This window comes from Ambystoma mexicanum, chromosome 7q, assembly GCF_040938575.1.
Source record: "Ambystoma mexicanum isolate Mex_15411 chromosome 7q, UKY_AmexF1_1, whole genome shotgun sequence".
Lineage (NCBI taxonomy): Eukaryota > Metazoa > Chordata > Amphibia > Caudata > Ambystomatidae > Ambystoma > Ambystoma mexicanum.
This window is the reverse complement of record NC_090941.1, coordinates 1,045,712,766-1,045,733,182: the sequence shown is the minus strand read 5'-3', so window position 1 is coordinate 1,045,733,182 and position 20,417 is coordinate 1,045,712,766. Positions and strand designations below refer to the sequence as shown.

Here is a 20,417-nt window from a genome sequence, read left to right as displayed (position 1 = left end):
CTGGGCCGTGACTTTACCATCATGGCGTAAACTATGTTTACGCCATGGTGGTTGGCGGACTTACCGCCCCATTCCGAGGTTGGCGGGGGCGGTAAGTCCCCAATCCCCATTTACCCTTCCCCATTCCCATTTTTGCCCCATAGGGCATAATGGGAGTGGGGAAGGCGTTAATTACGCCTCCGTAAATTACGGTGGCGTAATTAACTCCATGGTCCCTTAGCGCCATGGTTTTTAACACCTGCTAAAAGCAGTTGTTAAAAGCGCCATGGCGCTAAGGGACCTCGTAATTGGCGGTAAGGGGTCGGCGCAGCTAACGCTGGCGTAAACCCCTTACCGCCAGGGTCGTAATGAGGCCCTATGTGTGTGTTCTTAGCTTGTAGCACCCTAAAACATGCTATGACTTAGAATGAGTTCACTTGCCTGCATTGCCTGCATGACCATATAGTCAAACAGAACAATCATGTTTTGGCGAACATTGCCACCTCATACATGCACTATTTTACTAACCTTGTTTCTACACCTTGTGATTCATAGATTACATCAATGAGGCTCCCACATGCATCATGTCTACTATCAACTCCAGCGACATACATCTTTCGTCGTTTCTCCTGATGGGCTTTCCCGGGGATGAGGCCGGAAGAATCTGGATGTCCCTACCTTTGGGCTTATTGTATCTTCTCTCCATTCTGGGAAATTGCCTCATTTTGTTCATCATAAGGATAGACCACCAGCTGAGTGAGCCCATGTTCCGCCTGCTATCTCTACTCGCCGCCACCGATCTGGCGTTGACTCTCTCCACACTACCCACAGTGCTCGGCGTGTTCTGGTTTCAGTCCAACCGCATTACTTTCTATGCCTGCCTGATTCAGTTGTACTTCATTCATTCGCTGTGCTCCATGGGATCGGCCATTTTAGTGGCAATGGCGTTTGATCGATACGTTGCCATATGCAACCCTCTAAGATATACCTCAATATTAGACCCAATTATTGCCAAAATAGGGTTAGTGGCTCTAGTCAGAGGGGCGGGAATTCATTTCCCCATACCCTTTCTACTCAATAGGCTTCCATATTGTGCCAGCAATGCTCTCTCCCATCCCTTCTGCTACCACCCAGATGTAATGCGGCTTGCGTGCGCAGACACGACCATCAATAGCATGTATGGCTTGGTCCTTGTACTCGCCACGTATCTTTTGGACTCAGTATTTATACTGTTTTCTTACGCAATGATTCTAAAGACCGTCCTGAGCAGATCAACTCAAGAGGAAAGGTGGAAAGCGTTGAATACTTGTGTCAGCCACTTGTGCGTTGTTTTGCTCTTTTACTCCGCCCTGATTGGTTTGACGTTGGCCCACCGGTATGGGAAGAATGCTTCCCCACTCCTACTTGTCCTGATGGGGTTGGCCTTCCTTATTGTACCAGCTGCACTGAATCCAATACTTTACAGCATAAAAAACAAACAAATCCGCAGTGCCTTGCGAAAAAGAGTTTGCACAAAAAAGAGACCACGAATGTAGACATTGATAATACCAACCACCCACTGGATGACAATATTGTGTAGAAACTGTGGGGACCAGTGCAGGTTGTTTCTTTAAGAATGGTGATTCTTAATCTCTCAACTCTCTCTTCCTAAGATCTTCCTTCTCGAACTCTTCTCACACCCACCTCCAACTCCCTCAGGGTTAGTCGCTTCTCCAAGCAGCGAGTTGGTGGTAGATCTCTGTCTTCGGCTGGGACCTCCCTCTGGAACAGCCTCCCTGCCTCTCTGAAGAATCTCTCTTGAGGAGAACCATCTCTGGTTCTGGAAGCACCTCAAGATCTTCCTCTTTGCTTCTGCTTTCTCTCCTTCTATCCCCTGCTGATCTCCTGGCTGAACCTGAAACTGCACTGTTTCCCTGGCTACCCTCTGATCTCGGGCCCAGGTCCTCTCCCTGCCAGTTGCACACCTGCACTGCCCCCCTGGCAACCCTTGCACTCGAGGACTGTTTCTGTATCCATACAGCCCCTACTAGCACTTGACGCCTAATGTCTGCACTTACCCCTGCACTTGCCACCTGCTGGTCGCACTTTTATTTATCTTTTTCTATTTTACTGTTATACCTATGTACTGAACTGCCCACTCCCCTTTCCCCCCAGCACTTTTTTCCCCTTCCCGCGTCCCCTGCACTTGCGCAATCTCAATGTCACCTGGCCTGGTAGGATCATTGCCTTTGTCGTCCCTCTGTTCTCCCTCCATTGCCTCGTCGCGCCTTGAAACACTTGTGTATAGGCGCGTTATAAATGCCATATCATATCATATCTTTGCATGTGTGCCAGTATGAATACATCAGTTTGTGATTATGAACACTATGGATCATTACAAAACAAATAAATAAATAATAATACAAAGCCAATTCGTATGTATCAATGTAGTTCTTAAAGAATGATCGTATTCTTTGTACTGGGGAATAAGGTGAGAGAGTAGATGTTGAAGAAGGAGACGTTGTGAGAAAGTGGGATTGAGAATGGTAGAAAGATAGAGTGCGATAGACCAATTGGCACAGGCAAAAAAGGGGAAGCTGAGAAAGACAGAAGGAGAAAAAAAGAGGCTGAAAGACGGAGAGAAAAAAAAACCCGGTTCTAAATCTGAGATGAGACAATGGAATAGAGCGAAATTAATTAATCCGATCCGACACCATGCTCGAGACGGGCTTGTTATGCATATTATGGACACTAAGACTATTTTGACAGGTTTGCAAGAATCCACAGGCAGAAAAGTAGGCAACAGATAACAACTGATGATCTATATCAAAGAAGAATAGCCAGCCCACCTGGTGAGCAGTAGAATCTGGCTCCCATCCGAACATTGTGGCATTGCTAACTCATATCAAAGGTGCAGTCTGAAGCCTCACCACGTGATCACAGGAAGTGACCTCAAGATTTTTCAAGAATGAGGTGACCTCTTGAATTGTAGGTCACAGGAGTTTTGAAGAAAGGGGTCCTCCTCATCAGGACCAACAGAAAGGGGTCCTCCTACTACGTAGATGGAGATGTTGGGCACAGCTGATCTCTGTGTGTTGCCCTTTGCCAAGATTAATGCACTGTATTAAAATGATAATCACATTCTGATCTGCATGCGCAGGTGACTTGAATGCTGGGTGCCTGGAATGCTGGGTGCCTGTTTGATGAATAGTCTGAGAGGGCCACGTGATTGCCGCCTGGATGAAAGGTGAATGTTCCTGTGGGTGCCTGTGCTTCCATGAGTATCCGACACTTAAGGATTGCCTCGCCTTTGAAAACAGAACACATTTCCTTTTGTACACCTGGTTTACAAGTAAGCCCAGAACAAAGTCACAAAAATGTACCTGCTGGATCCAAGAACTATTTTGGAATGTTGTATACAGTGAGGGAATGAGTGTAGGTTTTTGGCACAGCAAAATCACAGGTTTGGTTTCCTGACCGATCGCTGTGATGTTTGGTCTAAACAGGAGGCTTGGTTCTTATGTCACATTTTGGATTTATTCGATGAGGTTGTTTAGTCAATCGTAGCCCTGGAAACGCATACCTTAGGGGATGTTCGTCTAGCCAATCAGAGACCTAGATTGTTCAAGAAAAAGTGTGAAGCACTACATAATGCTCAGCTCACTCTCTATTCCTTTGTGGCATATGCTAGGCTGTAAAGGAAGGTGGTGTCCGGGGAATGCTCACACTTGGAGGGTTTCTGGTGCTTTCGGTTAGGTTGGAGAATGGCCAGCACATATTTGAGAAGTCGTAGATGTTTTAGTATGTAGGAGTCGTATTAGTGTAGTGATTTCTCTGACCGCTTTGTTATAGTGTTTGTTCAATGTCTTGTTAGAGTCCGTAGATAAAGAATGGAGAAAAAAAAACTGTTGTCCATTCTTCTTGTTTTTCCCGCCTACAAGACAAAAAAGCCCATAAAAAGTTCCTGTCGTGGATCATAACCCTAAAACTTACAAAACAAATAGGTATACTTCACCTGCTTCCCCAGGCATGCTCTTTATTGTTATTGTTTGCGTTGTGTCATTTTCCCTCAGCCTCATGCAGCTTAATGTAGTGCTCTGCAGTGTTAACTAGTTCTTGTTGTGTTTTTAGTTCTCATGTTCATTTTGTTTTTGTTGTTTCTTGCAGTGTTTTTTGTTCTCCCTGTTTTATTTGTTGATCATGGAAAGGTTGGGCATGCCCCATTGATATGGGAATACAATGGGAGAAGAGGAGGAACTGTGTTTGTACTTGTAGGAGCTGGTTGATCCCTCAACGATTGATGAGGACCGGCGTTCCATGTGCTGGTAGTTGGTGCTGGTTCACAGGTCCTGGCCAAAAAGCTGTTCCCGTCTTACCTGTTGGTGGGGGAGGCTGAAGAGGCTGTGAGGGTGGCCTTGGGTGGACAGGGAGAAGTGGCAGAACTTTTAGGTGGTGCCCAGAGTACGGATGCCTAGATAGACTGGGCCTCTGGTGTAGAATCCCACAGAGGCCCTAGAGGAAAGTGTCCCACAGAAGAAGGGCCGGTGAAGGAGCAGGAGGGCATGAAAGTGGCATGGAAGAACACATGCAGTTTCATCATGTGGAAAGGGAGTGTTGCAGCAAGCACCATGGAGGAGGGGTATGATGGGATGGCTCCTGCCTGGGTGGGGCCATTGCTGAGGAGGTTGTAGTCTCAACCCACAGGCATGGGTGTACCAAGCAGGGCAAGGTACTCATGAATTGCTTCAGGGTGAGGACCAGCTTCTAGTGATGATGCAGCAGTTGGCAGACCTAACTGAGTGGGAGGAGGCAGAAGAGAAGGACTAGGAGGTTGTGGTGGTGGAGCCCTCACCCTGCACCTTTCATTGATAAGGGAATAATGCAGACACAGAGGTCCCAGAGGGGAAAGACTAGTACCCCCTGAACACAGTCCAGATATTCTACTACCCCCTGAACACAGTCCAGATATTCCTTTGTTTGGGAGTACTTTGACATAACACTAACGAAGACTCCACAGTGGAAGAAAGGGGAGGTCTTCTGATGGATGGGGACTGTAGAAGAAAGTGAAGCTGGGGCAGAGAGACTGGACTCTGGAATTTGCTTTTGGCATGTTGAACTTTATCAGGAGAATGAGACCCATCATATACTAGCCACAACAGCGGAACAGTTGTGACCACCACCCCCCCACCCCCACAGTGGTGGTGGGGATGTCTGTGCTAGTACCTGCTAGGGCCACGCGTGCAGCAGCATGTTGTTATTAGGATCACCGTGCCAAGAAGCTGCCTGATACTCGAGTTGGACAAAGAAAAACAATAGGCATGGCACACCACAGCCAGTGCCTGCATTTGGGAAGATCTCTTCGGGCCCAGCGAAGAGGCACACAAGCAACCATTGCAGCATTGCCTCATACCAGCTGGGAGCATCTGGACTACATAATTATTTTTGTGGATTCCATTCAGCGGTACATGCAGTTGTACCATCCTTTCCACCACCTGTATGTTCTAAACAGGGGAATTGGAATGTGACAGACACGAGGAATTAGCTCACAGGAGACTCTTCACATGTTAGACAGCCACTCGGAGACTTAAGTGGATGGCAGGGGTCTCTGGGGGAGAGCATGAGTTATAAGGTGTGGGTGAACTTTGGTGGAAATTTCGAGAATGTTTGACAGATGCTTGTAATTATGACAAGCAATGGTAGGACCCAAAAAATGTACTTTTCAAGTAAGCATGTCTGTGAAAGTCAGTCTATGGGCAGGGATTCTCAGCCACTGCTACAGCTATCGGCTTGTCAATCATTTGCACCATGCAACCACCTGCCCTACCTTTCTGTGTCTGACATGGACCAGGTGATAAACCATTGTCATCATCCGAACTGGCATGTTGGTCATGGGTGGCTGCAATTCCATAGTCTTCCGCGAATACATGCTTGTTTAAGGTTATAAAGGCCAGTTGTTTAATATGTGGTACTGATAGTCCTCACCTATGGTCAGACACAATAGCCCTGTACAGATTAAAAAGCTCTTGGCCTGCAGGGGTTAGTGATTCAAAAGCAACTCACGCACATGCTAGATGGATGACTTTCGGTATCACTAAAGTACTGGGTCATTATCCCTTATCCACGGGGAAGTATCTGGTAGTTATCAAACATCTGTCCATCTGATTGTCCACTGTCTGATCCTGTTGGCAAGCCTTCTTTCAAGACAGTGGAGCATTCAAAGCATTCAACAGGTGTCAGTGATGTACTGTCCACCAATGCCATCATTCCTGTGCTTGACAGTCACTGTGTATTTGAAAAACAGTGGACTGGTTGATGGTCTTCCTACTACCTACATTCTTTGTTAAGCTGCAAGTTCTGCATCAGAGTATTCTTGAGCATGTCCTCTTCCTTGAGATGTTTGCCGCATGCCCTCACACATGCAGATAAAGATGTGCCAGTTTTACCTTGGTAAGTGGGCCCATAAAACACTCAGGCAGCTCCTCAATGTTACCTGCAGATCCAACTTATTTATGTCGTGGAGGGGGAACCTGGGGCACAGTTGCAGTTGGTGCAGTGCATTTCTGCCATCATAGGTGTGCCTTAAATGTGAACTGATCCTGTGGGTGGTGACAGACACCCTTTATTTCAAAGGCTGCAATCAGTGATGCATTGTTTGACCACAAGTCGAAGGACATTTGCAAACCAGGTGAGATACATTGTCTTGCCAATTCAACAAGAAAGCAAGGAGATTTGATCCACTGTCTGCTGCAACAAAACCCACATGCAAATTATGAGGTGTTATATTCTTACCCTTCCACAAGGTGTAACCCCCCCTGTGTCCTCTTACCGGAAATGTTTGCATGCCCACTGTTTCCAGATGGCAAACACCGTTTACCTGTTGCCCCTGTTAATTACTCCAGGAACCCTCTTGCCTGTGTCACAGAGTTCCCCAAGCAGATACACAATACAAGAGTGTAAGGAATAACAGAAATTGTATTGGAGAGAACAAAAACATATGGTGGTGCAGAAAAAAATGGGGGTTTAGAAGTTGTGGTAAGTACTTTCGTAAAAGTATTAATAAAGGATGGTTCTGTTCAGCAAGGGACAATGTTATGGGCCTTCTTCATAAGCTGAAAATGCTAATGGCATAGTGTCTCTCTGATGTATTACAAAGCCAAAAGGCCTTTGGTGTCTGAATCTGATTGTGCACAAAAAAAGGAAGAGTCTAGAACAAGTTGGGCTCTTATTAGCCCTAAACCATAGTCTGTAGTCTAGGTTGCACATTCAATTGCCGATGACTGCCTTTTTCTAAATCCTGTCTGACAGCAGGAGAGAACCTTCTCCCGTTCCACCCAGACCGAGAGCTCATTTAGCAGCAGCCTCATGAATATTTTACTCTCAATTTCAAGGAGGGAGATAGGACGATAGTTTGAAGGATTTGACCTATCGCCCTCCTTGAAAAATGGTATTACCAATGACGTTTTCCAAGACGGGGGAAAACACCTTTTCTGTAGAATCTCATTGAAAAAAAAAGAGGCATCTGATTTTTTTGAATATAGACAGAATCACAGATCTGCTTAAAGATTTAAGTTTCGCTGATTTTGCTATGATCTTCAACCATAGTTTTGGAATTTCGAAGCCAGTAGAGATCTCATCTTGGTTATCAATTTCATTTCTTTGAACCCCCAGTATCTCGCCATTTTTTGGTTCCACGGGTCCCCCTCTCCTTGACTTCCTCTCACCCATTTCAATTTCTGGTATAGTGTGAAACTTTCCTTCCCCCAAGCTCATAGTCAATGGTGGTGGGATCTCCCTCTGGCTGCTCAATTGCGGCTTCAGTTCTTCTTTCTTCGCCCTTGTGAATATCGGGGCCATTTCTATGTTTGAAATCTCAGTAGCAGTGTTTCCGCTCCTAATTGGCTCGGCTGCTCCCAGTGAGTGTCAATTCTTCTGAGTAAATATTGGGGGACGTTTCAAGTATTTTTCTTCTCGGACATTGAAGATGTCATCTGTTTTTGTTTGTGCATCAGTTTGAAGACCGATTCTCACACTCACCACTTCACGCTGTTTAGGTTCAACTGTTCTGCACTTTTCGCCCTTGTCTGTTTTTGAGCGGGGCTCTCTGAGCTGCTGGCTTCTATTTCTAAACAGTTCTCCGTCTCCTTCCCCAGTGATTTTTTAGTTGTTAGTTTTCTTTCCTTTTCCGTAGCACCTTGCTTGTTTTCTCCATTGGGGCTTTCGTTTTTCTGTTTTTTCTTTTTTTTTTTGGTTTTTGGATTTTATTTCTTGTTTTTTTTGTCAAGTGAAGACAGGTTTCCAAATCAGTATTCTTTCCCTTCCGTCTTTTCTTTGTCTTTCTTCTCATCCTATAGTTTTGGTTGCTTGCTTCAGTCCAATTTAAGACTGATCCATGTTTCCGCATCCCCATGCCCCGATATTTGTTGGTTCTCTTTTGCATTTTCATCTTGATCTTCTATTAATTGGGCCGTCCTCAAAAGTTCTTCTATTGTCCATTCCGACAAGGGTGTGTCTTCACAAATGTTGGGGTTGGCCTCACCGATTTGACTCTCTACTTCCCTCAATTTTGGTTTGTCCCGCCAAAGTCGAAGGACCTCCTGGAGCTGATTTCTTCCACTCTCTTCAGCCTTTCCATTTACAACCAGCAGTGCACGAAGGAGGTCAACCTCTTTGCTTGGTTTTGTAATTTCATTTTTGACCTCTATTACCGATGGAACTATTGTGGCGTTGATCACATTACTAAGGCCGACCATAGATGCATCAAATTTCGCCATTTCATTTGTTAGTTCCAATAATATCCCTGCTTGGGATTGAACCTCCCCTCTTAACAGTTCAAAGACCGAGACCAAAGAGTTTAATACATAGTTTAAAGCACTCAGTGTTGCACCGCTTGGGGTTGAGGTTTCTTCTGTTTCTCCCTCTCTTCCATCTGCGGGGTCTTTATTTTGGGTGATTTCTTCAGTGCCTATTTTTCTTCCTTCCTCTTCATTTCCAGTTTTGCTATTCCCCTGTTCCTCAGCTGCGCCCTCTTGTGTTGCCTGTAATTAATTGCAGCTCTTCTTCGAGAGTGTTTTCACTCCCTCTACTGCTTGCTGCAGGGTGGATCCAGTTTAAGTCTGGTTGTTCTACCAGCTCGTCCAGGCTTATGCTTCTTCTCTTCCCAAAATATTCCTTGATTTTCCTTTGGATGTTCTTAGTAGTAACCACATATTCCAAACCTCTTTTCCAGTGGTTTTTTCTGTTCAACTTGGCTCTCCTTCCCATTAAACTCTTCTTCAGGTAGCTGTCTTACTCCATGTACTTGAGCCTTAGTTGTTAGCAAATTGTTAGAAGGGCTCTCTGATAAACCACCTGTCAAAGGTGTCCCTGTTGTGGTGGAGTGTGCCACGGGCTCCAAGTAAGAGCCGTCCCACTCCGGCACCTTTGTCAGGTCAAGATGGGCTGTACTCCTTAGTTTCATTTTTGATTCAGTAGGGATGTTCTTGCTTAAATTATTTTCCCCCTGTTTGCCCAGTAAAGGATGTTTGCCACTGACTCTTAAGTCAAAAGAGTTCAAGCCGTCTTATCCTTTACGGTTCTCTGACATGGCTACATTTGTTCCACAGCTTTTAACCCTATTTTAGATGCAAAACAGCTGCAGATTCAGTCATTTTTTTATTGTTCCTGGAGGGGACCAAGGCCATGTGTTCTCTTATCCTTATTGGCCATATGCGCAGTGCCCCTCTTTTTTCCTTCGTTCTTGGAGTTCTAGATGTAGAACTCAGCGCTTGTGTAACAACTCCCAATAATCCCCTGCTTTGCTTTACCTGCGGGTCACACTGGGGTCAGCTGGAGTTTAGAAGTCTCCCCCTCTCCGTTCGCTGTAGAGTATTTCATAGGGGAGGTTACCTGGAGGGACTATCGCAGTTGTCACACAATTGTCCGGTCCCTGCGCTCTTTGCGAGTTGGCGGGCACTAACCGCAAGCACCTGCGTAGTAAGCTGATTTGTTAAGCTCCCGCTAGCACTTGCTCCTCATTCTTTACTTTTCCCATTCAACTTTCCAGCACGTCACTACTTCACCCCTCCTTCCTGATCTCTGAAGTTATGCAGGCAAAAGTAGGTAAACAGTACAGTCTCAGACCACTCGTCTACGAGTTTACCATGTTAAGCTGCTGCATACTAGGTTTCCAGATTCCGACTGGTGCTTGTTTCTCCAAAGCTGTTTCTCCCGGGTCTGCTTACAAGCGCGACCCCGCCAAACACACAAAACACTCTCACCTCACTCCGCTCTCGCTCCGCTTGACTGGAGCTGGGTTTTTGAAGCCCTTTGCCTTTTGGCTGGCTGGCAAACAATATGTTACAAACAGCCACAGTAGACAGACTCTGCAGGTGGCAATAACGTTGATTGTGGAGTGTTTCCAACACGCTTAACACTCTCGCCTCACTCCGCTCTCTGATCTGTTGGTCTGCTGGGCTAGGTGACCTTTTTTTGGTCTGCACTGACAGAGGGATTGGGTGCAAGATATGGCAGGATGGTTCTGCCAAGTTATCTGTTTGTGTCTGTTTTTTCTAGTACTCCATTCCACAGAGCTGGACCGTTGAGAGTTATGGTAGGTTATTTTACAGGCTGCTGGTGCTGTGGTCCAATTAAGCATTCCTTCATCTACCATGGTCTTTCACTGCTGGGAATGTTGTATTACAATGGTTCATTGTATGGCACTCTACACACAAGATTGGGCTAATGGTGTAGCCACACAGACCTTTGCAAAGAGTGTGCCAGGTAGTTTTGTAACTGTTCCAGGATAATTTATTCTTTGGCTTCTACAAATTTCTTCTTCCTGTGACACCTATACCAAAAATATAATCTACAGACCCAATAGCTTAATTGACATGGTGTCCTTTCTGGTTATGTCTTACTTTCCATAGCCATTGCTAATATAATCCTACATTTCCCCCAAATGTCTCCAGGATGCCTATTTTTTTATTTATTATTATTTTTTTTTAATTATTTGCTTTAGTTGAAACGACAACTTTACAAATATTTTTTTGTACAAACACAGAATACCAAAAAATGAACAATAGAGGATGACCATCGTTCAGTTTTTGACAATAAACAACTAGTACATCATCATTTAAAAGAAGACAATAGAGAACCAGAAGTAGAAATGTCAGAGGAAATACAGGACTATAAGGTGCACAGGGTCATATCATTATACTGTGATATGTGTCATGATTGTTACTTGTATGCTTTTTATATGCATATCTAAGAAAAATAGAGAGATTTGAAACACATTTTCACAGGCACATTGAGCATTAATGTTGGCAATGGATTGTTTTCCATTAATAAATAATAAGACCTTTTTGCTCTTCTGGGAACGCTGCATCTAGAATTGCAATGGTTGCTATTCTCACAGATAACTTAGGAGAGTTAAAGATTGCCGCCCAAGTTTCGGCATCTGAGCGATTACAGTAATTCAAATTCACACATTTAACAAGTTTGACACGATGGAAGTCAAAAACTTTACATTTCATGATTATGTGTTGTGATGTTTCTATAGTGGTTATATCATTGCAAAATCGACAATGCCCCGATTATTTTTTAATCAAACCTCGTCTTAATAGAATTTCATTAACCGGTCATAGGTTAAAGAGGAATCTTAGAATTTTCAATCTTAGTTGTGGGGATGGACATTTCATCAAATAGTCAGCCATTGTGCGTAAATGTTTATGACCGAAGAGGAGTCTATCAAAATCCCTAAGTTTAAGGCATTTCTCCTGAGTTGTCACCCAATCCATTTGATGAAATTTAGCTTTAGCTCGATTTGGATTTGTCATCAAAAGATCAATTGAGATATCTGCTTTAGCTAGGGGGTTTGTAGTGTGGGTTCTCCATTGCATTGGGAAAGTGTGGTCTGAGGATATTAAGTAGTCGGCCAACACTGCGAGGCTATTTCGCATCGAAATTCCCATGATACATTTTCTGAACAGGCTACACATTTTCCAAGTTATTTGGGCTTGAATTGATATGAGTCCCAGTTCAAATCTAAGAAGCATGTTAGGTGTACTTTTGGGTAAATTTAAGACTGTTTTCCAGAACTTTGCTTCGATTCGATCCCAGAATGTAACAGACTTGGGTAAAACAGATTCGAGCCCATATATAATGACAGGTATGATTTTCTGCTGATAGAATGACATAAGAGGGGCACATGAACATTTCCCAAACTTTGCATGTACAATTCTTGCTTGCGAGGTAAGCATCAATAATTTAGCTCGCAATGTTATTTCAAATGGATTATCAGATGTTATATTGTTGAAATTTGTCCCCAAGTATTTATACTCCGAGACCACTTCCAGTTTATGGTTAGATATTGTCCAATGAAATTTGTTATGCAAGGTCGTTTTGGGTTTACCCAAAATAATAATTTGAGTTTTTTTCTGATTCACAACAAGATTGTTTCGTGAAACATATTGATCAAGTACATCTAACAGAATTTGTAAGCCAGAAGGTGTCTGGAAGATTAGGACTAAATCATCCGCATAGAGGAGCCATGCTATCAATTGTCTTCCTAGTTTAGGTGAGTCGGAATGAACTGAAGCAAAATCATCAGCTAAGTCCAGCAAGAACATGTTAAATAGTGTGGATGCCAAAATACACCCTTGCTTTAAGCCTCTTGCTGTCATTATCACTTTGGATAGTGAGCCTTCCAGATTCAACTTAATCTGTACAGAGGTGTTTGAATGGAGAAGACTCACGATCTTGACCAAGGATTTAGGACAGTCATATTTTATCAATTTTCTGATGAGTAAATTTCTGTATACCGAGTCAAAAGCCATGCGAAAATCGATGAAGGCAACATATAAAGGTTGTTTTCACAGGGCGTATGACATCTTCAATGAGTTCAAAATTGTAACGTTTATTGAGGTTCCTAATCCTGAGACAAACCCTGACTGAAAAGGGTCTCTGTGCTTGGTCATAAGAGACCAGGCATTCAGATCACGTAACACTAGTCTGCAGAAAGTTTTTCCAGATACATCCAACAGGACTATTGGACGATGACTCATCTGATTTTGTCTGTTCCCTTTTTTGAAAATCGGAACAATGATCGACTGAGACCATGATTTTGGAAGGTTTTGGTATCGGATGATTAGTCGAAACAGTGTGTAAAGTATGGAAGTCCACACATCCACATTTTCCTTTAATACTGCGTTCGAGAGTCCATCCGGACCTGGGGCGCGAGACCTGCTAGCACTATTAATGAGGTCTCGAATGTCATCTTCATCGAAATCAAGGTCAAACTCGGAGCAGGGCATGTCTGGTGCTCCAGAACCGGAAGGAGCTGCATATATACTTGAGAAATGAGATACCCAGTCATTCTCTGATACCCCATTTACCTGAGAGGCGAGTTGCGGTGCTGTCGTAACTGAGTTAAGTAATTGCCAGATTTGTGCTGAGTTCTTTCTCAGAACTTGATTTACCATTAGTTCGCCATTCTTTTGGTAGTTATTAATCTTATGCTCCTGCATCCAATTTCTGTATGCGGTTTTAATAGTTCTCAGTGCCGAGACCTTGGCTGTTTCTGATAGATGTTGAGTTTGTCTCTTTTATTTGCGAAACAGTGCTTTTCTTAAGCAAACTGCATTGTCGCACACCTGAATTGTTTTTCCATGGGACTTATGGTGCGTGGCATATAGCTGCATTAGCTGAAACAGTCCTAGATCATGTGTGCTATTACTTTGAAATTACCATTCACATACATTTTTAGATGGTCACGATAATGTATTAGTGATTGTTCAGCCCATTTCAACCGGTTTAGGGAATTATTGATGTTAACTGACCCATTACAAGTTTGTCTTGGCACACCTGGAACAAGATTTAGCACAACTTTGCTTGTAAGAGGCTGATGGTCAACATACTCCGATGTTTTAACTGCAAAATCAGTTATGTGATCAAAGAGACACCTGGAGACAAATATATAGTCAATGATAGCAGTTTGGTTTCTACTCTGCCAAGTCGCAAGAGGAGGCGAATCAGCCACACTGGTGCCATTTAGCATAATTAGATTCCAGGCTTTCGCAAACTTGATCCATAATTCAGCCCGTTCCAATTTTTTAACAGAGTTCCCTTGCAATAAGTGTAAATTCAAGTCTCCTGCCAAGATGATATATGTAATACCATGGCCCAATATAACATTTTCAAGAGCATATGTGAGATTTTTGAAAAACAAGGCAACTGCGATACCCATAGGGTTCCAATACACATTAACACATGCAATCTTGCAAGAGTGAGCATAGATGATAGAACATTGAATGAATGGGTTTATCGCGGGTAGTGAAGTGAGGTGTAAGTTTGCTTGTGTGTTTATAGCAGTGAGTAATCCAGACATAGGTCTACCTTTGGCTGCTCGTATGGCCGGCTCAAGATGTATTTCAAAGTTATTCCAGCTTGGAGGAATAGTGAGCCAGGTTTCCTATAGAAGGATAATGTCAAAGTCACACAGTATGCTCTTGGGGTTATTAATCAAGTGACTGTGGCCTTGTGTGTTCAAACTGATTATGGATAAACGCACTTGCTCCTTAATTGGGTCTAGTTATACTCTTGTGATCTTAGTATGTTCTTGTGGGTTCTCCCTTCGCTCTCCGTTATTATAGATTGAGATATGATGTTGTGGTTTTTGCAGTGTTTTAAGGCAAGATTTCAGAGGGTATTTTACATCGTCATCTCGTGAAAGCATAAAGCCCAGGTCAAACAAAACTTCCCGCGCAGCCTATATCACATTATGTACGATCAAAGAGGTCCACACCAAGGTCATTCTTGTTTTGAAATTCAATTTGGTCAATGTCTTGCGATTGGATGTCTCTGAGTGTTGTTATGTCAGAGAACAAGTTAAGAACACTCTGACGATTCATAATGTATTGATGGTCCTGACGACACGCTAGAAGCAAGGCATGTCTTGTCTCAATTTTATCTTGTGCCTTTTTTGGTGTCATATTCTTGTGCTTTTCCAATGCGCCGACAAATGGACCGAGGGCTTTATCTGCATCACCCTGTGTTGTCGCTGTTTTTTTTTATTATAATCATTTTTTTTTTGTGGCGAGATGATCTGCGATTTCGAGTTTAACATCCACAGGCGTGCAATAGACTCTTTTATTTCATCGATATATTTTTGTCTGTCATTACTATTATTTGCTGGATCTTGTGCCAAATTATGTGCACTCGGGAGTTCTGAGTCAGCAAAAGACACTCGTTTAAGAGTAGTCTTTTTAGATTCTATGCTCTGCGTGTCCGTTAACGGTATCATGGTGTTAGCAAAAGTGCTTTTAGCAGGTCCATTGACTATGATAGGGAACCTTGGAAGTTCAAATCTTCGACTCTCTAAATAACGGTCAATCTCTCGTCTCAAGTTTTGCCTTGATAAATGCGTGTCATCAGGCATTTCACTCTTGCTATTTGCTGTTGGATGTGATGGAATTTGAATATCAGTTTCACCAGTATCTTGCGGTATTAAGAGTTGAGGAGATTGATTACCTTCAGCGAGTTTTATCAACTCATCAAGAGGAGGGTGATCTATAATCGCTCGGGGTGACTGGCAGGACTCCAAATATTTAATTTTTCTCAGCTTAGTTAGGGCATGATACTTTTTTGCTATGATCCCTGAAGCCGCCTGAGTTCTAGTATTAGCACGTGATAGATTATTAATAAATTGTTTCGTTGCCGGCGATACTACCATCTTTGCCGTTTTAACATTTTTTGTTTTTTTTTGAGGTGGCAATTTATTGGGTTTAGGTTTTATTCCTGCTGTGTTGTTACTGGCTCCGACATCAAAGACAGAGTATATAGATTTCTCAGATACAGTCAATCCCTTTGCTTTTTGTACTGGAGTTATCTGAGGAAGAACCTGAGCCGGATCATGAGTCTTAACCGGTATAGAGTTATCTGTGATAATACCATCTACAAACGGTAGATGTGTATACATTTTGGAAGGTCGCATAACAGGTGGGTCTTGGTATGTATTTCCAATCTCGGCGCTAGTTGCTACATTCTGATTGTTTGAGTCTTTATTTGTTTGTGTGTACGCGTCTATGGAGCCTAAAGTTTTACTTACTTTTTCTGGTTGTTTTTTACTAAGAAAATGGTAATTTATTTGGGGAACTCAAGATCCTGATTGCATTTTTCAATGGAGTCAATTCGAAAACATGACAGTTCGGAACTAAGTTTGAGTATCTCAGAGTTAAGCAATTCAAATTTTTCTGTAAGACCTCTAAGTGTACCATCAGTGGATTCAAATAACTTGGCAAGTGACATAAGTGCTATATTCATGACCTCCAGGGTTAAAGTGGCAGGTTTAGAGATGTCAATCAAGTTAGGAGATGAAGCCTGTTGACCATCTTGAACCCTGCGGGGAGTCGGAGGGATAAATGAAATGTCAACTGCGGTACTGCCATTGGATCGCTGAAACAGATCGGGGGATTGTGAGAGATTCGACCTTTTTGAGCTGGCTGAAAAGGAAGAATTAGTCAAATGTAGATCAATTATGGCCTCTTCCGCATTTTCGTCTACAGGGATGCCTATGTGCGGCGCACCAGACAGTGCATTTCTCAACAGCATACTATCAGACATGGACGCGGACAGTTTTTCATTATCAGTCATTAGAGAAAGATTAAATACAGCCTGGGCAGCAGAATCAACTGTTTGTGCATTACATTGAGTTTGGCCAACGTCAATGGTGGAGGTTATCAAAGGTTCTTTACACAAAGGGATGCATGCCGATTCAGCATTTCTTAAAGTTCAGAAAACATATTTTCGTATGTCCACATTGTTCCCCTTTAGATCCTTTTTTTCTTTCAGCATTTTGGATTTATGTCGAGAGTTTCGCTGAAGTGGCGTTGAACACATAGTGGTCGCAACAACGTCTGTGGTGAAGTCTTCGCGGACGGGACAGGACTCGGACATAATTCTTTGCCTTGATCCGGCATGCCCGTTGTCAGCCGGTAAAGACAGTTAGGAATTGTGGACATGGTTACAAGCAGAGCCCAATGAGCGGCAGCATGGGTTAACAATTACTTAACGCTTGAATTACAAGGAAGAGAAATATAGAAAAATAAACACCCACCCCTAACAAGGAACCTTGTATGATTATGTGCCGCGGTCCCGCGGAGCACCGGACGCCGCGGCAAAGCGGCAAACCGGGACTCCACGGGACTCGCTTGGGTGCGCACGCGCGGTGCGCGCAACCTCCTTCTTTTATCTGCCCGCCTCCAAAAGGCTTCCAGATGGCCTAGATAAATATAAATAAACACAGTATAAGCTCAACTATTGAGACCAAGTACATTAGGAAGTATGCTTTCTGCGGGTTAGAGATCACCTGCTGGTAAATGTAGTGATAGATACAATAGTCCACAAAAGTCCGTAGCAGCAGGAGCAGAGTAACGGGGCAAAGCGGGACTCCACGGGACTCGCTTGGGTACGCGCGCACGGTGCGCGCAACCTCCTTCTTTTATCTGCCCGCCGCCAAAAGGCTACCAGATGGCCTGCTGGTAAATGTAGTGATAGATGCAATAGTCCACAAAAGTCCGTAGCAGCAGGAGCAGAGTAACACGGCAAAGCGGGACTCCACGGGACTCGCTTGGGTGCGCCAGGATGCCTATTCAAAGATCATTGTATGCTGTTTGGCCATCAGCTTTCAGGATGTGATAGGACACTCCGAAATCTCTGGTTAACAAAAGGGCATTGAAATCTGGCAATTAGCATTCACGCACTCTGTTCTGACACTGATGCATTTGAAATAGCTAAATTATACATTTGAATTATACACTGAAGTTGGGGCATAGGTGGTTCTAGAATTCAAGCTTGGGTTTGTTGCAGGAGGGCTGTTTTCACACTGATCTGTGCATTCATGATGCAGACTAGAGCTACTATCACATATTAGCCTTCTTCCATTCTCTTCCGAGATGGTATTACATCTCCTTCCAGCTCCTTAGTACTCTGTCCTTCCTGTGACTGCTCTCTTGGTGGTAATGGGTTTTCTGAAGAGGTGGTGGGTTTTGTGTGCTGCTATGAATCACCCGGTCTTGGTCATGGTTGTGACAGTGGAAGTAGTGGGGGAGTAATTGGGCCTGTGACGGTTCCCTTGGTGGTTATGGGTGACAATAGGAATAGTAGGGCTTTATATGTTCCTCTAACTACGCCCTGCCTCGGAGTGGGGTCTCAGGTGAGGTTGTATCGAGATCCCTGTACACCTCGTAAGAGTCCAGCATCCACTAGCTTGTGAAAACCTCGAGCTCCTTTGAACATCACAATGTTGGATCCAATGTTAGGTAGGAGATGTCTTCACAATTGGTAGAGGATAAAAATGCCACCCAGTGTGCTGTGATAACAACATAGAAACTGCTCTGACTATCTGAATGGCTTTAATTAATTCTACAATGAGAAGATATCAACAGTAAAAGATGGAAAAAACATTAGTCTATGCACTAATAATTAATAAAATATGTTATACATGTATTTATGAAAAAGGGTAACTCACTATAATCATTCGAATGATTGTGGGTATGCAAATAGATGTATCCTTGCTGTAAGGAATTCATGGTGGGAACAGTAAAGACAGACACAAGCGATCACAGTTGAAGGGTGTTTATTAAACTGTATAAATAGGTGAGAAAATTGCCTAACCTAAACCTAAATCTAAGATGGGAGCAGGCTACGACCATCAAATAATAATAAGGCAGTCCTAGTGGCATCTTGTCGAATAAAAGTGCCTATACAAAAAAATGTATTGCCAGTCCTTACCACAAAGTTATAAAACAGTGTGGGATAGTGTTCTCAAAATGATATGTCAGGATGTTATGGCAACGCTTTCTAGCACGGGACAAAGGCGGGACTCTTAAACTCAGCACACTCCTGTGTTTCTCCAGTACAAGGTTACAGTTACTTTCATCAATATCAGGCCCTTCCATGTCCAAGACTCTTTCAAACAAAGTCTCTTACTTCAGAGGGACTGAGGGAATCATAAACAATAAAACAAAAGTTCCTTTTATTTCTCTTCAAGTCGGGCGATTACTTTTCAACCGTGGATCCCCCTCAGCCGGGCTCCGATCCGTCTCTCAACGTTAGTCTCCCTCAGTCGGGCTCGGACCAAGCAATCACTGTGGACATCGCTCAGTCGGGTTCACGTGTGTCATCACAATGCATTGCATTTTGCTGCGTCACAATATGGTATGGCATTCACTTCCCTTAGCTTCGCTCTTGATATCCCTTAGTTGGGTACATCTTGCCACCTTCAATCACAATCTCCTTACTTGTAATATCAGAAAGTCGTTATGTCTTTTTAAACATTCATCTTGTCCAGGTCTCTCTCATCCGGGCACCTGCTTTGTTTAGGTTCAACCTAGAGAGAACCAGCGCTTGGGATACCATGAGCTTCTGGGGGAAGGAGAGGAAAGGCAGAGTACCTCTGAGGAGGTGCTTTAGGATGTTTGACTTTGAGATGTGGGCGGAGAAGGAAAGGGTGGAGTCAAAGATGACCCAGAGGTTCTTAGCCTCGCAGGTGGGGGTAGTAGGAGGCTCAAGGGAAGCCGGCCAGAGAGTGAGGGGAAAGGATGGTGAGGGTGTGCCAATGAGGAGGATCTACGTCTTGCTGGCATTCAGACAAAGATCATTGGCGGCACACCAATCTTGAATGGCAGTTAGGCAATCAGAGATGCGAGAGGGAGAGGAGGTGGCCGAGGGCAGCCTGAAAATGAGTTGAGTTTCGTCAGCGTAGCACTGGAAATTTGAGCAGAAAATGGCAATGCAGTGGGCGAGAGTTGCCAGGTATTGGTTGAAAAGCCAGGGCGAGAGGTCTGTGGCAGAGAATAAAAAAATGCAACATTCGGATTGTAATATTCTAGGGCCGTGGTACACCTTCAGTGAGGAGGATCTGCTAAAAATGATTGTAAATCTAAAATCATCCAGTGCACCCGGGCCTGATGGCATATCCAATGTAGTCCTCAAGGCATCTCCACATTATTGGGCTAATCTTCTCCAGCATGTGCTTAGGAACATTTTGATTCTGTTACTATCATTTGCTGGGGCTAACGGATACACTATGTAAAATATTCTGTATCCTTCAAAAGATATATGAATGGGTAATGGACAAGGCCCTCCTATCCTGCCAGCAAACTGGTTTTAGGAAGGGTTATGGGACCCTAAATAATTGCTGTGTATTGAAGTATTGAATTAGTTGAACTCACTCTGGATTTGTAATTCCCAACCCAGAGCTGTCCATAAAGGATGACCAAAGAGCACTATTATTTTTTAATGTTTATTATTATTAGTTTTACAGTACAATTCCGAACTTGTACCCACACTTTAGAACAATTAAAAGAAAACACAAAAACAGTTTAATCTAAAACATTGAAACGCTCATATCATTGGTTAAGATAGTACAACAACAAAAACATTGGCTTAGCAACAAAAATAGATATAGTCCTTAATATCAAAAA

The 20,417-nt window shown here is 43.5% G+C and overlaps 1 protein-coding gene across 1 annotated transcript; it reads left to right on the top strand.

Annotated features, from left to right (window-relative positions):
• The first annotated feature begins 563 nt into the window (after window positions 1-563).
• On the top strand, window positions 564-1,514 carry LOC138528129 (olfactory receptor 51G2-like). Its single transcript, XM_069639582.1, has one exon. It carries the CDS (start codon window positions 564-566, stop codon window positions 1,512-1,514), a length of 951 nt encoding a protein of 316 aa, XP_069495683.1.
• The last annotated feature ends 18,903 nt before the right edge of the window (window positions 1,515-20,417 follow it).